Source organism: Pongo abelii, chromosome 7 (genome assembly GCF_028885655.2).
Source record: "Pongo abelii isolate AG06213 chromosome 7, NHGRI_mPonAbe1-v2.0_pri, whole genome shotgun sequence".
In the NCBI taxonomy this organism is placed as follows: Eukaryota; Metazoa; Chordata; class Mammalia; order Primates; family Hominidae; genus Pongo; species Pongo abelii.
Genome location: NC_071992.2, coordinates 103,149,084 through 103,167,803, shown reverse-complemented (window position 1 = coordinate 103,167,803; position 18,720 = coordinate 103,149,084). Strand labels below are relative to the sequence as shown.

Genomic DNA, 18,720 nt, shown 5'->3' with positions numbered 1-18,720 from the left:
TAATTAAACATTGAGGATGTTACATACTTGACCTGAACCAAAAACATAAAAGCAATAACCTTAGAGATGAAAGCCAGAAGATGTCCCAGAAAAGAAGGCAACATTGCTATTAATGGTAACCTGGGAACTGGCAGAGAGATTTTAGTAATTTCAAAACAAAGTCTTTTGAAATATTGCTAATATATTCTAACACCAGCACAATTAATTCAGAATATATTATAAAAGGGGCAGTGTATGCTATGTTGTCTTTGTACATAATATACATACACACACTCACCTGAGTATCCCAATTTGTCTGTGAAATATCTCTACTCTTTTAAAAAACTCATCCAGCAGTGTAAAAGTGTTCCTGCTTCTCCACATCCTCTCCAGCACCTGTTGTTTCCTGACTTTTTAATGATTGCCATTCTAACTGGTGTGAGATGGTATCTCATTGTGGTTTTGATTTGCATTTCTCTGATGGACCCAGCCATCACATTACTGGGTATATACCCAGAGGATTATAAATCATGCTGCTATAAAGACACATGCACACGTATGTTTATTGCGGCACTATTCACAATAGCAAAGACTTGGAACCAACCCAAATGTCCAACAATGCTAGACTGGATTAAGAAAATGTGGCACATATACACCATGGAATACTATGCAGCCATAAAAAAGGATGAGCTCATGTCCATTGTAGGGACATGGATGAAACTGGAAACCATCATTCTCAGCAAACTATCGCAAGGACAAAAAACCAAACACCACATGTTCTCACTCATAGGTGGGAATTGAACAATGAGAACACATGGACACAGGAAGGGGTACATCACACACTGGGCACTGTTGTGGGGTGGGGGGAGGTGGGGGATAGCATTAGGAGATATACCTAATGCTAAATGATGAGTTAATGGGTGCAGCACACCAACATGGCACATGTATACATATGTAACAAACCTGCACGATGTGCACATGCACCCTAAAACTTAAAGTATAATAATAATAAAATTTAAAAAAAAAAGAAATCCTAGAGAATTAAAGTATCCTCATGAGGCCCAGGTCCCTGCCTGGGATCCACCAAGTACCCCTGAATGCTTACCATAAATATTTCTTTATAGTTTATGCTGCAATGGAATGCTTTCACTTACTATTGTGTGACTTAGACTAACATTATTATTGCTATTATTATTACTATACCATTATCCTAAGGACTCACACAGAGAATGAGACAAAGCTCCCATTTTCAGCTGTGAGGTCCAGCAAGTTGCATGAAGGGCAGGACACAGAGCAGGGCTGGTTGCCCTGGGTTCTCCAACCTCAGTTCAGGGTGGTCCTGGAGGACCAGGAGACCAAGCCTCAGGCAGCCCCTGCATCAAACCTTGGCATCAAATCCTCACCTCTTTCTATATGATGAAAAATGAAGTTCCCTTCCAGCCCACTCTACCAACATGTGCCCTTTTCAAAATTCACCAAGAGAGAAATGATCTAGAGGAGATTATGCAAATACTCCATCCTTTGCAAGTGAACCCCACTTTAATAAATATGCATCTGATTAATAAGGAAAAAAATTAAAAAAATTAAAAAACTCATCCAATAAAATGGTATAACAGTTAAAAGATATTTATACATTTACCAAATACGTCCTTATCTTCAATGATTGCCATCTCAACTTCTTTTTCGGTAATGACTGTGCATGTGAAAGGAACTTGAAGAAGGACGCTAATCTCACCAAAGGACTCCTTCTCCTTAAGTTTCCCCATATAAACAAGTTTTTGAGATCTTTTCTGTTAAAAAAAATATATTATTGATGTTTAATGAAACTGCTTCCATATAATGAATCAGTATTGTTTTTATGAGAAACTCACTCATAAACCATTTTACTAAATGATATTTAAAATAAATTAGCAATTGTATTTAAATTACAGAAAAATTTACTTACATAGGCATTTCAATTATATTAGAGCCATAGTAAATTCATAGATAACTTAGGCATATCTAAGGTAATTGAAAGCATTGTCATTTAGAATCCAGAAAGATGTTTAGGAAATATTGAACTAATTCCACTTTTCAAGGATCTAGGATATCATTTTGTGAGCATAGTTTCATTTAAGATATTTTGTCAACTACCATTTGTTACATCAGCCCTAGTCACAAGGCACTCTTGTTGAACCCATAGGGAAGAAGGAAAATAAGCAGAAAATGCCAGGGCCAGAACTGATGGTATTAAGTCAAAAAGGAGGGATTATTCCCTGTCTTTTCTGTTTAAGTACAAAAGAAACACGGAAAATGAGTTTGACTCAGGGAACTATAATTTTGGTTCAAATAAGAGACCTTGTGGAGAAGGGCCTACAGGATGTTCAATATGAATGGTTCTGGAGAAAATGTTGAGACCTCAAATTACCTCTGCTGGGAGATTTGCTAGGAGTTGATGACCACTAAGATATATAAAAGAGAATATAGCCCTCAGGTAGGAAAGTGGCAAGAACTTGGAAGAGGCTAAAGCATTTACTAAGTATCCTGGAGTCAAATCCAATATAACTTGAATATTTGCACCTATATAAATGGCAAATCTTTACACTGAATATGATTAGTGCAGCAGAATTGAAGTTAGTTTAGATATTTAATTGAATTCCATTGAAGACTCCCTGACCAACTAATGATTAGTTCTAACTTTTCTATCACAATAATTATATATTTTTGCCTGTTCTAGAACTTCATAAAAATGGAATTATATAGAACGTGCTCATTCAGGTTTGGCATTTTGGCCCTACATAACATGTTTGAGATTCTTACAAGTATCCATAATTATTTTTACTGCTATCTGGCATTTTATAGTATAAATATACTGTAACATTTCTATTCATTCAACTGTCAGTGGACACGTGGACTACTTCCAGGTTTTAGTTGTAAGAATTCATATAAGTTTTTTTTTTTTTTTTTGAGAAAGAGTCTTGCTCTGTAGCCAGGCTGTAGTGTAGTGGCACAATCTTGGCTCACTGCAACCTCCGCCTCCCAGGTTCAAGCGATTCTCCTGCCTCAGCCTCCTGAGTACCTGGGACTACAGGTGTGCACCACCACACCCAGCTAATTTTTGTATTTTTTATTAAAGACAGGGTTTTGCCATGTTGGCCAGGATGGTCTCGATCTCCTGACCTCGTGATCCGCCCACCTCGGCCTCTCAAAGTGCTGGGATTACAGACATGAGCCACCGTGCCCAGCCCTAGGATTCATATAAGTCTTTGTGTAGACATATGTTTTCACTTCTCTGGAGAAACTATCTGGAGTGGAATTAGGTCAAATGATTAAGTGCATCTTAGCTAATCTGGTATGTTTGTAGTAGTACCTGGCTATGGTTTTAATTTGCATTTCTCTAATGAATAAGAATGTGAAGCATATTTTACTGTATTCATTGATCATTTGTATATCTTACAAATCAATATATCTTACAACTTATATTCCTATATCTTATAACTAAACCAAAAACAAAGACAAAAATTTCAAAAACTTGAATAGAAATTTCACAAAGTAATACAAATAAATGTCTAGTAAGTACATGAAAAGGTGTCTGACACTATTCTTTAGAGTAGATTAATTGATTAAAAAGAATACATGTTGAAAACTTACCACTTTATTTGATTGTAGTTTCACCAATCCTATAATACTTCTATAAATGTTACAACATCCAGAGTTAATATAACCCACAAAAGAAATTATATTTCCACTTTCCACTATCACTGAAAAGAAGAGAGATAGTTCATTTCACACATTCTTGTCTTTAATAAATTATTTTAGATATTTTAGCAACAAAAGTTAATGTATTTAATTCAATATCTATTAATGGTAAGTTTCTTCATAGATTCCGGTTTATAGACAGTACTTAATACAAGATTTAAAAGATTACGCTCAGTATTTATATCTCTAACATAATACATGTAACATTGCAAACACCGACAAGACTTTGGCAGTAAAGGCACTGATATGCTAGTATACTGTATAATGCAGGAAGGAAAGGGGAATATAGAAGAAACCTTGATCTGTAGCATTTGCTGAGTTTCAAGGTATAAATATTTCCACCATGGCTCATTTGAAATTTCTGATAGTTTAATAACAAACTCACAATATTGATAAATATTTGAAAATTCGCTTTCCAGAGCCTGTATATTGGGCTGTACTAACACTCTACTGATTATAGTAGCAGTTAAAACAAGGGCTGTGAGGCCACATTGGCCCAGTTTGAACCTGTTCTGCTACTTCCTATGTCACCTTAGATAAATGACATAACCCCTCTGAGCTTCAAATTTTTCATCTTTAAAATGGAAAAATTAATTAGCAGTCCTTACTTTAAGCCTTATATAAACCACATGGGGCATATAAAGTATTTAGCATGTTGCCTGGTACATAGTATAACACAATATCATGTTATTACAATAAATCAATGTTATTATCGTTATTCTTTCAAACTTATAAAGACACTCTAAGGCCAAGATACATTTGAAAGTGAATTATATTATAACTTTGTAACTATCAATGTATTAAAATAAACATCCCTTGATCTACATAACATTTTAAATTATCATCATGATTTAAATACTTAAATCAATTGGCAATATATAAATTAAAATTAGTATTTCAAAGTATTTTCTACTTTATGAATTCTGAAACATATCAACATTTAATTCTGAAAACTTTAAACACAGCAGTAGTAACCTAAATATAAAGACACATATACAACTTTATTATAATTTTATAAAGTATATAAACTCTTAAAAACAAGTTTTTTGATCACTTGAAGGCATTCCTATTTGTTTTCTAGCATAAAAGAGCATATATCAACATAATACAAATTATTGATGTTACCAAAATAATAAAGAAACTAGAGCACAGCATAATTCTTCAAAATTATGGCTAAAATAAGAACACGGTAACAATTGTTAAATATAATTTACCACCAGCAAAAAATAAACATCAACATACAATGGAATAACTACTTCAAGATAAATGAAGTGGGATTCAATAATTTTGCTGGCATAATTATGAGGATAGTCTATCTTTTTCTCCTCATGTAATAGTTACTTCAATGTTTATAATAAAAAATTAAAAGGTTATTCTACTGTTGTCAATCATTTATTTTGTTTAAATAAAAATTTATAGTAACTCATCTTTTTTTACAGTGGAAAATGATATTAAAATTATCTAACAATGTAAAAGTATAACGTATGCGTAGAATTATGTGAAACATTTTCTCACAGATTTTTCTCTTAAAAGTAAGAGGAACTCCTCTATCAAAACATATGATAGTAGAAACTATATCTTCTTTTAGTCAATCAGCAAGGATATAAAGAAAGGCATAGAGGCTCCTAGCAATTGTTATAGATAAGGAAATAATGCACTTAAACATGTGCTAAAGAAATCCATTATTTTTAACTATGAGACCTGTACTACTGTCATTCTTGAAAGTCAAACCCTATGTAGGTCACAGAGAAGTATATATAACAACAAAGAGGAAGAAGGCCACAGGAATTTTTCTTTGTGTTGAAGTCAAGCCAAAATTGGAAAAGCCAAACCATCGTTGCAAAATGTATGACGCAGTCTCATTCCCTAGAGGGGGAATTGGCTACTTGAATCATTGTCTATGGTCCTTATGATAACAATAGCAAATGTTCATCTCAATGAAGACAATACAGCAAAACCCTTCTGACCTAGGCAAAAAACTTGAATTCAAGTACATATAAAAATCATATACTCTGGTCAGGCGCAGTGGCTCACACCTGTAATCCCAGCACTTTGGGAGGCCGAGGCGGGCAGATCATCTGAGGTCAGGAGTTTGAGACCACCTGGCCAACATGGAGAAACCCCGTCTCTACTAAAAATACAAAAACTAGTTGGGCATGGTGGTGCGCACCTGTAATTCCAGCTCATCGGAAGGCTGAGGCAGGGGAATAGCTTGAACCCAGGAAGCAGAGGTTGCAGTGAGCCGAGCTCGTGACACTGCACTCCCAACTGAGCGACAGAGTGACTCCGCCTCAAAAAAAAATTGTATCTTCACACTTAAATAAGAACATTTAAATATTAATATTACTATTTTGGACTAGAAACAGTATCATGCAATTACTCCCTACCCTGATTGTTATTCCTAATTTTACTCATTCAGCCTCTGATCATGTTTTCCATTTTTAAGAACTTATGCTGTCAAGATAAATGTTGTTTGCATACCCTTTCCTCCTGCCTTATATAGAAAATGACAAATAACATATGACAATCTGCAGCATTATAACACATTTTTAAATGAAAAGACTTAATCATGAACTATATAGACCAAATTTTATTTATTATTATCTCAAGGTCATATTCATTTATGTTTACAAAATGTAGTGGAACTTGTAGTTAAAAGTAATATTTTAAAGACCCTTATCAAGACTCAGACTCGAAAGACCTGAAAGCATTAGATCATTATGAAAAGAACAAACTTGATTTTATCTTAAGGCAAATGAAAAGAAGAACATCAGAAGGATTCACAGAAATTAAACATCAGGCCTTGTTCTTTTTCTTTCTGTTGTTTATCATATGCCCAGAAATAATCCCAAGTCTAATAAAATCATTTTATTCTAATTCTAAATTAAGCCAGAAGAAGTTATGATAAGAAGAATAATTCCCTACTGGCTATTAGCATCAGCACTGGGATAGTGAAGGTCTCAGTTTAAATAGAAACTAATGATTAATTAAAGATTAACCATTAATCTTTATTAATGATTATTAAAGGACATCCTCTTATTTTAAGATAAACCTCAGCCTACTAGTCTAACATACCAAAACAGGTTTGGAATAGGAATATATCTCAGGATGGACAATGCTGAGGCAGCTTTGAGCATGACATCCATTAGCTGAATGGATTCCTCTCCTTGTAAAGATAGACTACTAGAGGAAGAAAAGTATAAAGTAATAGTACCAATTAATGTTATCTTTGAACTTTATTTTCCCTTTTGAGAATGTTTTCTGAATATATTCTCCTCCCAAATACATATAGTTTGCTTTAAAAATGTTAAGAAATAACTTGGTTAGAAAGGGCTTTACATCTCTGTAACAGTCCATACCAATGTGAATACCATGTAAACATCAATACTTTACCCAATATTAAACACTACTTCTTTATTATTAAAAATGTATATTTATTTGCAGATAAATATAGATAGCATTTATAGCCCTGTAGAGCAAATTCTTAAAGATAAGTGCATCTGAGAAGAATGAAGTTTTGATTAATTTCCAATTATACAATGCCTTCTGAATTCTACAGCACATTTAAAGAGGTTGTTCTCCTAAAGAATGAATACTATACATAAAATATCATTTGTATATTAAGTACCTGTCACTTGGCATAAGAAAAAAAATGTACATTTATCTAACGTTAGAAATGTGTGATTTGGAAAACAGTTACAGACAAACCTGAGGAAATCTAGCAAAATACGAATTAAAAAATTAAATTTGGAATATGCCTCAGAGACTTCCAAAGAACTTACTAAAATAATATATTTATAGAATTAGTCACAGAAATTATCAGAATATGGTTACTCACTGCAAAATAGGGAAGGTGAAGAAGGGCAATATTTGGTATTAGAGATCCCCTCTTACTATCTATTGCTCCCACATTTACCCCATTCTCCCCTCTCAGCAGGCAACATAGGACAAATGCTAGGGCTATGGAGCCATCTACAGATCAAGGAAGAAGAGATTATCCAGATTTGATGTCCAGCCCAATAACCAATTAAACCATACATTTACCTCATCTTTCTTACCAAATTTAAATCTTTGCCCAAATCTCACATTCTCAATGAGATCGCCGTGACTACTCTATACTGCTCCTTCTAGCTTTTTCATCCTTCTCTGTTGCTATCTTCAAGGTTTGTGTTGCCATTTAAGTTATTGATTTGTTTATTGCTTATACTTATTGTATATCATAAGTTATTGATTTGTTTATTGCTTATACTTATTGTATATTATATTTTCTAGCCATTAGGATGCAAGCTCCATCAAGGCAAGGATATTTATCTTTTGTTCACTTATGTATCTACATATAGGCACTCAACAAATATTTGTTGGATGAACGTGTATTCTCAAGAATCTCAATATTAAACAAAGGTTTTCTTGAGCATAAGAAAAAGCTCAGAATATGGTGGCTTAGATTTTTCTGAAACCCTTCCCCAAGTAGTCCTCCTAAAAATTCTGGATAAAATATTTAAAACTATATGAGGTGGCAGAACAGCAACAGAATTTATCAAAAAATATGAATAAAAAGAAAGTGTACAGTTAGATCTGTCTGGGGGTGGGTAAGAAAGCCCTGGAGGCAGTAGCAAAGTATGTATGAAAGATCAAATGTGGAAATCCTCCTACGTAAGCCCCCAAAGAGCAATACTCTCAGTGGGTGAAGTGGAAAAAGCCCACCTCAGAGAAAGAGCTCCTGGAGATATTTTACTCTCTTGGTCCTGGCTCTGAATTAAATGAAAAAACAAAAAGGTAACAAGTCTCTGAAAATTTCTCACTCATGATATTGGGGCTAGAGTCCATACCACCTGTGAGGCAATAAAATACTTCAAGTAAACATTCATTTTCAAACCATACTGGGTTTTAGTGACTCTGAATGCTTGGAATAAACAAAAATAAATTATTTCTGAATGAATTAACCTTATCCCAAGCTTCAAAGAATCTCTCTATATAATAAGATGCTATTTTAGGGAATATAAACTCTCAATGAAATACATGCTGTATTAGCAAATATATTAGTATATCAGCACATAGTCACTATACTCTTAAAAACATGTCTACATACATATATATATATGCAGACACACTATTACACATGTTTGTGTATATATATGTATACTTTCTATGTGTAGCGACTATACACATATATAGAGACATCACAATGATGAAATAGCAAATATAAGACTACACTTATGGAAGAAAAAGAGACTCATAATTGGCCAATTGGATTACAAAAAATAACCAAATAGAAATTTTAGAAAAAATATAATTAATAAAAGTATTATTAAATGAATTAAATATTAAACAAATAAACCTGGATTCTCAAATTTTATGAAGAAAATTAAGTATAATGGCCAGGCATGGTGGCTTACTCCTGTGATATCAGCACTTTGGGAGGCTGAGGTGGGCGGATCACCTGGAGGTCGGGAGTTCAAGACCAGCCTAACCAACATGGAGAAACCCCATCTCTACTAAAAATACAAAATTAGCTGAGCGTGGTGACACATGCCTGTAATCTCAGCTACTTGGGAGGCCGAGGCAGGAGAATCGCTTAAATCAGGGAGGCAGAGGCTGTGGTAAGCCAAGATCTCACCATTGCATTCCAGCCTGGGCAACAAGAGTGAAACTCTGTCCCCTCCGCCAAAAAAAAAGAAAAAAAAGAAAATTAAACATAACATGACTTTTTATATTATAATCAGGGCCATGAAACTGTAACACAACCAATATATTTCCATTTCAAAGAACTATGCATTTGAATATTAGTTTATTTTAATCAAAATTTAGAAATTAAATAGTTGCCTTTTTATGCAAGGTAGAAATACTCCTTAACTGCTTTTTATTTTCAGTAGTCAACAGACTTAATCACTCTGGGTATACTCATCAAGATTTTTATTGATACTCTGTTGAAATCACAACTAGTTTTGGTGGAATTTTATGTTTTTGATATTCCAATTTAATTTTTATTTTTAAGTCTTTTTTTAAGTTTATTTCATAAGCAGCTTGCACTTTCATTAATTTTCTTGCTTAGTTCAGTTTCGAATCTACAATTCTGACACTATTTAAGTGATATTTCTCATTATTTTGAACAATTATTGTTGATTATATAAATAATGACTTATTGATTGCCTAAAATGAAAATTGATTCTTGTTGATGAGTCAGAGGGAAGGTTTTAAGGAAAAGACGGACAATTGACCCAAAGTCAATTGCATTTAGACATCACAGTCAAAATAAACGAAGTCAAGTGACTGATACGTGGGGGACTTCTGGCTATGCAGAAGGGGTAGAGCACCAAAAAAGAATTTAGATAGCAGTACCAAATGACTGATTAGATGCTAAGCAAGTAGAAACACTAAAAGGGAAACGTTTCAAATAACATAAGAATTGTATGATTACCAAGTTCCAAAAATATGTGTGATTCACTAATACAACCCTTCAGTTTTTCTAGCACTATGTTGAATCTAAATACACATGGAAGGATGTACTTAAATAGATAAGTGTATATACTTCATTTCAATAAGATATTGTGTGCTAGGGAAAGTATGTTCAGCCTGACATTCTGAATCAAAATTCTATTTTAGCTGAAGTAGTTAAATGACTTTGTGTCACAGAGCTTGTTAGAGTACCAAAAGAGATACTCTAACTTAATGTGTAAGGCACAGTGCACTATAACTAGCGCAAAATCAATAGAAGGAAAATATTTTCATATTTGTGTCAAAAGGAGAAGTTTCTACGTTTTCAGTTTTGGTAATCATATTTAGTCATACATTCTAGTTAATCAGGGTAACTGTCCATTTAAATATTATACACTGATTAGTTACCTTATCTTAATACTGCCTAACTACCTATAGTGATTTCAGTTCAATTATTTAAGCAGCATTGTTTCAGAGATGAATAACTACTATTAATTGAACCGGTCAAAGGAAGTACATGGATGGTACTATACAGCGCATTCACTCATTTGTACCAAGTATACAATATGATTAATTTTTTTGTTATGTGAAACAATGATGTACCTGATTAATTTCACAATAATTAATTTATATTCAAGACATATTCTGCTTGGTTTATATTAAAGTAGTTTACACAGGGACAGGTAAACCATTTGTAGTAAAGAGATTTATTTTATTACATCTTGGTTATTTAAACTCAAATGAATTCGATCACTATATGTAAAATCATATTTCATACAGATATTGGTGATCCAACCTTCATTTTTGTACACAATAGTGACAGTAAAAAAAGTGAAAATTTTTAAAAATTATTTTTCAAAACAATCTTAAAATGATATGATAAAATCCATTTCTATTTTTAAACTGAAATGTTCATGTTTTTCTTATTAGACTTTGTAAACTCCTTCTTAATACATCTCTTTTGTAATAGTATTTTTGATTATTCTGAAACTATTATTTTCCCCTTAATCTTATTATTTTGTATATAGAACAACTGAATAAAAATTGCTTACCTATATTTTCTTCCTATTGATATTTCATTAATAACTAGTTCATTTGAAATAATTTTTGACACATTATGTTGGGTTAAATAACTTGATTATTTTTCCTGTTTGTACAGATAATTTTCTAACACATTTTATTTTAAAAATTACTGGCCTTTTCCCACTGATTTGTGGCACTTCCTCTGTTACAAACTACATACCATTCTATACATTAGAATATTGGATATCTAGTGCTCAAATCAAAACCTAAGCAAAGAGCATGAAAAATTTGTTAGTGCTTTTATAGGAAGTAATTTATAATATGTATCAAGTATGATATATTTATACACATGGAGGAAATACCATTAATTGTACAAAATTTTCTTAAGAAAAAAATCAGGTAAATATCTACATATTTATATATTAAGTATACAAAACTGTATTTCAGACATTTTAGGCAATGTAAATGGTAATCAAAAGGTAAATGATTAAATTATGAAAACCCATAGAATATATTATACTGCCAATAAACTAATAATTTTAAAAACGATTACTGATAGAAATATGCTCACTTTTCAATGTGCAATGAAAAAGTGTTCCACTAACTTTATAGTATTCAACTTTGTTAAAATGTACAAAAGCTCTCTGCTCCTTAATTGAAAACCTAAACAACACATAGGAAATGTTAACAGGAGATGTTGACAAGAGTATAATTAAAAGTTACATATGTTTTATAATCTGTTTTTTGTTGCGGGAAGTCAGGGACCCCGAATGGAGGGACTGGCTGAAGCCATGGCAGAAGAACTAAGTTGTGAAGATTTCATGGACATTTATTAGTTCCCAAAATTAATACTTTTATTAATACTTTTATAATTTCTTACACCTGTCTTTAATCACTTATCTCATCATTTTCGTAAGCTGAGGATGTACGTCACCTCAGGACCCTGTGATGATTGTGTTAACTGTACAAATTGTTTGTAAAACATATGTGTTTGAACAATATGAAATCTGACTGTAAAACATGTGTGTTTGAACAATATGAAATCAGTGCACCCTGAAAAAGAACAGAATAACCGTGATTTTCCAGGAACAAGGAAAGATAACCATAAGGTCTGACTGCCGGAGTGGTTGGGCAGAATACAGCCATATTTTTCTTCTTGCAGAAAGCAAGTAGGAGAAATATCGCTGAATTCTTTTCGCAGCAAGGAATAACCCTGGGGAAGGAATGCATTCCTGGGGGTAGGTCTATAGACAACAGCTCTGGGAGTGTCTGTCTTATGCAGTTGAGAAAAGGACTGAAATATGCCCTGGTCTCCTGCAGTACCCTCAGGCTTGCTAGGATTGGGAAATTCCAGCCTGGTGAATTCTAGTCAGACCGGTTCTCTGCCCTCAAACCCTGTTTCCTGTTAAGATGTTTATCAAGACAACGCGTGCACAGTGGGACATGGACCCTCATCAGTAATTCTAATTTTGCCCTTGCCTTGTGATCTTTATGGCCCTTTGAAGCATGCGATCCTTGTGACCTACTCCCTGTTCATGCACCCCCTCCCCTTCTGAAATCCCTAATAAAAACTTGCTGATTTTGTAGCTCAAGGTCGCCATCACGGTCCTACCAATATGTGATAGCACCCCCCGGAGGCCCAGCTGTAAAATTCTCTCTCTTTGTACCCTTTCTCTTTATTTCTCAGACTGGCTGACACTTAGGGAAAATAGAACACACGATGAAATATTGGGGGCTGGTTCCCCCGATAGTTTTTCTCAAATGTATACATAAAGTTTACATTATTTTCATAATTAGATAACATAATTACATTTTCTAAAATAATTTTAAAATAGCTGATTCATAATGTAGTATCTGAGATAAATATACTCTAATTAAAGAATACAAATAAATTGGTTTCAAACAAGACAGTGGAATAGGAAACCCCAGACTCTTACTCCTCCCATGGAGACACTAATTCAACAAGAATACACAGATGAGTTTTCTTTTCTTTTCTTTTTTTTTCTTTTAGATGGAGCCTTGCTCTGTTGCCCAGGCTGGAGTGCAGTGGCACAATCTCAGCTCACTGCAAGCTCTACCTCCTGGGTTCTGGCCATTCTCCTGTCTCAGCCTCCCGAGTAGCTGGGACTACAGATGCCTGCCACCATGCCCGGCTAATTTTTTGTATTTGTAGTAGAGACGGGGTTTCACCATGTTATAGCCAGGATGGTCTGGATCTCCTGACCTTGTGATCTGCCCGCCTCGGCCTCCCAAAGTGCTAGGATTACAGGCGTGAGCCACGGTGCCCAGCCCAGATGAGTTTTCCTTGTAAGAAACCCAGAAATCCATTAAGAGGCTTGTTATCTGGGTGAACATGAAACCACCACATAGATTCTTAGTCTGTTTCATACTGCTATAATAGAATATCTAAGACGGGGTAATTTATAAAAAGCAGAAACATATTTTTTCACAATTCTGGAAGCTGATAAGACCAATATCAAAGCACCAGAAAGTTTGGTGTCTGGTAAGGGTTTGCTCTCTACTTCCAAGATTATGTCTTGTTGCTATATCCTCCAGAGGATAGGAAACACTTTTCTTTACAAGAGATCAGAGCAAAAGGAAAAGAGAGAGCAAGAGGGATTGGGCTTGCCCTTTTATGATTGCACCAATCCCGTCAAAGAGGGTGGAGCCCTCATGATTCAATTACTTCTTAAACGTTCCACCTCTTAATACTATTACAACAGCAATAACATTTTAACATGAATTTTGTAGATGGCAAAGATTCAAACCATAGCAGAAGACTATTAGAAGAGTTTACACTACCCTCTTGTCATAGTGTTTCTACCCCCAGCACAGCACTATGTGATTAAGAGAAAACTCCCAGCAACCAGTTTCCTCCTAGGGTTGGAAAAAAAGACTGAAACATACATACAGTGTTCACACTTTTAAAGAAGATAGGAGCTGCCAGAGGAACTGACATTGTCTCATCTCTCTCAGAGCACTGATGAGACCCAGCATACTCTAGATATCTGGGTGTCATTGAGAAAAAAAGAGCTGGGAAGCATCCTGCTTCTCCAGAGGACCAGTGCTACAACAAGCAGCCACTAGGGAGAGCAAGAGGTTATGAGTGCCTAAGGGGAAAAACAAAAAACAGAAAATATCTTGAATTAGAAATTTACAAGCACAAGTCCAAGAAGACACATCTAAAGAAAAGGCTTGAGAAGCCCAAAGAATCTCTTGCCAGGCTAAGTGATAAAAGTCCTTCCCTGTATGAATGTATGTATGAAAAATTAAAGAGATAGATAGTTGTATTTTCAAATACGCAGATACTAACACATATTTATAAGAAACATGAAAAAAATGGGAAAACTGATGAATCAAGATATAAATAAATAAATAAAACTTCAGAAACTGACACTAAAGAAATGGAGGTATAGGAGTTACCCAACAAAAAATTCAAAATAATCATAAGCAAGCTAAGAAAAACAATATGTGAACAAAATAAAAATTTTGATAAAGAGAAAATATAAAGAAGAATCAAATGTTATAACTCAGGAATAGAATATCTGAATTAAAAATTCACTATAGGGGATTAACAGCAGACTTTATCAAGCAAATTAATCAGTGAACTTGAAGATAGGTAATTTGAAATTTTCCTGACAGAAAAGTTTAATAATAAGCAAAAGGAAAAAAAAAAAAACAACAGAAAAAGAGTAAAAGAGTGAAGAAAAATTAAATGATTTATGGATATCATCAAGGTGACCAACATGTGCATTATGAGAGTTCCCGAAGGAGAAGAGAGAGAAAGAAACAGAAAGTTTACATAAAGACATAAAGGCTGAAAACTTTCCAAATCTGGGGAAAGAAGTGGACATCCAGATTCAGGAAGCCCAATGCCTCCCAAATAAAATAAATCAAAAGAACTCCACACCCATACAGATATAGAATCAAAGACAATTTGATTTTGATAGGCAAATTGTCAAAAGTCAAAGACAGAGTTAACTTTGAAAGCAGCAAGAAAAATATGAATTGTCACATACTAGGAAACCTCCATATGACCATCAGCAGATTTCTCAGCAGAAACATTGAAGGTCAGAAGAAGATATAACATATTCAGTGTTGAAAGAAAAGTGCTGTCAACAAATATAATTAGATGCAGCAAAACTATCCTTCGAAAATGAAAAAGAGAGGGATGTTTCCAGACAAAGCTAAGCGAGGTTATTATAACTAGACCTGCCTTAGGCAAAACATGCTAAAGGGAGTCCTTCAAGTTAAATTGAAAAGATGCTAAACCACAACATGAAAGCATATGAAATTATAAAAATCACAGGTAAAGATTACTACAAAGACAAAAATAGAATACTGTAATATTATAACACTGATGCATAAATCACTATTAATTTTGGTATAGAAGTTAAAAGCAAAATGAATAAAAATTATAATTATAGAAATATGTTAATAAACAAACAGCATCAGTAACATAAAATGTGAGAAAGGAGAAGAGTAAAAGTGTAGACTCATTGTATGTAATTGCACTTAAATTGTTATCAGTTTTAAATAGACAGTTATAACTATAAGGTGTTTTATGTAAGCCCCACAGTAACCAAAGGAAAAAAAGAAATATATATTAAAAATACAGAAAAGAAAACTAGAAGGAAATCAAAGCACATCACTTTAAAAAATTAACAAAATGAGATTTATGGTTTCTGATCCGGTATGTAAGAAGCTTGGAAGTCACCACTTCATTTTAATAACAAGCAAAATGCTGAACAAACTGAAATATTGGCAACTCTTCATACATCCTTAAAAAAAGTGAGGTCACAGAGAAAACCACTGCCCCAGAAATTGGTGAGATTGATACACAAAACAGACAATCAAAACTTAACAGAGCAGAAACCCATAAGCTGAAATTTCCATGGGAAACGATGCGAGCATAGGGAAACCTGAATTGTAACTGACAAATTGTTGGAGCTTGGTGTGGGCAAGCCTGAGACATAAAAACTCCAGGGAGACCCCATCACTATGATGCTCGCATTTTTATGAGTTTTTACATCCTGGAGTTTTAGCATGTACTTATAGTAAGTATCAGATAGTAATCACTTGGTTCTTCCAGTGAGGGGAGGGGAAGAACAATTTGAAATACTTCAGAGCATTTCATTCTCCTTAACAAGATCTTCTCTCAAGAGAAATGGTTTAATTGAACTCTAATCTGTTTGACCTGAAGGAAGAAAAATATTGAACTCTAACTCTAGCTTTCCACTTGGAGGAAAGGAAATATCAAACTGTAGCCCATTTTAGGCCTCTGGTCCCACCTAAAGGAAGAGAAAACTGTGAAGCATATGTGAAGTTGACAGTTCAGAGACATGGGCTTACTAAAACACTGAGGTCTAAGTCTAGGATTAAGAGCACTTCCCCTCACCCACACACCTTATCACCACATTACTAAAGGTCTATTTATAGTAGTGTGTTGTATCCAGTACATCATGTCAGGCTACAAAGAAAAATTACAAGATGTATTAACATGACTGAAAATTTCTCCAAATGAATGTCAAAGATCAAACCACAGATCCAGGAAGCTCAAAAAACACCAAACAAGATAGCTGCAAAAACAAAAATGAAAATCCAACCCACCAAATAAAACAAAACATATCTAGCTATATACTTTTCAAACTAGAAAAAAAACACAAAGAAAAAAATGAAAGAAAGCAGAGAATAAAAAATACCTTACCTATAGAGGAGAATTACATCTGACTTCTCCTCAGAAATCATGCATACAAGAAGAGGTTGGAGTAAAATATTTAACATGTTGAAAAACAAAACAAAACAAAACAAAACAACAACAACAAAATCACCAACCTTGAATTCTGTAACCTGAAAAATTATCCTTCAAAAGTAGAGAAGAAACAATTAATTTATCAACAAATGAGAGAATTTGTTGCTGGCAGACCTGCCTTGCAAGAAATATTAAAAGAAATATTTAGAGAAAAGGAAAATGATATAAAACAGAAACTCATATCTATATAATGAAAGGAAGAGCGTCAGATAATAGATATTTATGCTTATGTATAAGCAAAATTCATTATGGCAATAATATAAAGGAAGAGAGGGAATAAATAGATTATTTTGTTCTTATAACGTTACTTAAAGGTACTCACACTTTCTATGAAGTGGTATAGTGTTATTTGAAATTAGAATCAGATTAGGCTTAAGTGTATATTGCAAACTTTAAGGCAACCTCTAATTTCTTTTAAGTACACCTGATATGCTCAGTGAGGACATAAAAAATAAAATCATATAAAATAATAAAATTAGGAAAGTCAAAGACAATATAGAAGACAAACACAGAAAAACAAGGGTGACAAATAGAAAACTAACAAATATTGGTGGGTGGGGCCAAGATGGCTGACTAGAAGCAGCAGCAATCAAAGACTCCCATTGGAAAGATACAAAGCAGCATGCAAATCCTGCACCCAGCAACAGAGGTATTCAGGTTCTGTCATTAGAACTGACTAGGTGGCTGGCATGATCCACGAAGAGGAAGAAAGAACACTGTGGTGCAGCAGCCCACTTGAGAGCCACATGGGACAGGGGAGCCCCCACCCCCAGCCAAGGGAGGCAGTGAGTGAGTATTCTGCCCAGCCTGGAAAACTGGTTTTTCCACAAAAGTGTGCAACCCACAAATTAGAAGATCACACTCAAGAGCCCATGTCACCGGGGCCTTGGGTCACCACCATGGAGCCACACAGATTCTCAACAGCCACTCAGCTAGAATTGGCCTAAGCCAGGGGGAGGGAATGGCCATCACCACTGCTGAAGCTGCCTGCAGTCTAAGCCATCTGAGCTCCTTGGGGGAGGGGTGGCAGCCAACACTGTGGCTGCAGGGCCTCCCCGTAGGAACTCCAACTCCAGCTAGAAGCTCAGGGACAGAACTCTGATCTCCCTGGGTCTGAGGACCTAGTTGGAGGGGTAGCAGAAGTCCCCACAAACCAGCAGACTTAATCTTTCCTCCTCCTAGCTCTGATAACTCTAGGCAGCCCAGATGAGTGTGTTTCCCCTCAGCACAGCAAACACCCTCCACCAAGGGACAGCCAAAGTGCCTTGTTAAATGGGTCCTTCTTCCCATCCCACCAAGCTGGGTAAGATCCCACAAGAGGGATTGTCAGACATCCTATACAGGAGCATTCCTACTGGTATCAGGTCTGTGCCCCTCAAGGTCAGAGATCCCAGAGGAAGGAGCAGGCACCTATCTTTGCTGTTCTCCAGGCTCCTTGAGTGACATCTCAACGTGTGGGAGTAAAACAGATGAATAGGGCCTGAAGTGAACCCCCAGCAAACCGCAGCAGCCCTACAGAAGAGGGGCCTGACTATTGAAAGAAAAACAAACAATCAGAAAGCAATGACAATAGCATCAACAAAAAAAGTCACCAAAAAAACCTCATCCAAGGGTCAGTAGCTTCAAAGATTGAAACTAGACAAACTCATAAAGATGAGAAAGAATCAATGAAAAAACACTGAAAATCCAAAAGGCCAGAGTGGCTCTTCTCCTTTAAATGATCATAATACCTC

At 34.8% G+C, this 18,720-nt stretch overlaps 1 protein-coding gene across 5 annotated transcripts in view; it reads right to left on the bottom strand.

The window, feature by feature from the left end:
- CNBD1 (cyclic nucleotide binding domain containing 1) overlaps nt 1-18,720 on the bottom strand; it is a 631,440-nt gene that overhangs the window by 124,557 nt on the left and 488,163 nt on the right. For all 5 annotated transcript variants that reach the window (XR_008509177.2, XM_054518647.2, XM_054518649.2 and 2 more), the window contains 2 exons: nt 3,610-3,719; nt 1,619-1,769 (listed from right to left, as the gene is read on the bottom strand). Coding sequence is in view for 4 of the 5 variants with exons in the window: in XM_054518647.2 (XP_054374622.2) it covers nt 1,619-1,769; nt 3,610-3,719 (261 nt within the window). In the remaining variant the exon portion in view is untranslated. The remainder of the gene's footprint in view (nt 1-1,618; nt 1,770-3,609; nt 3,720-18,720) is intronic.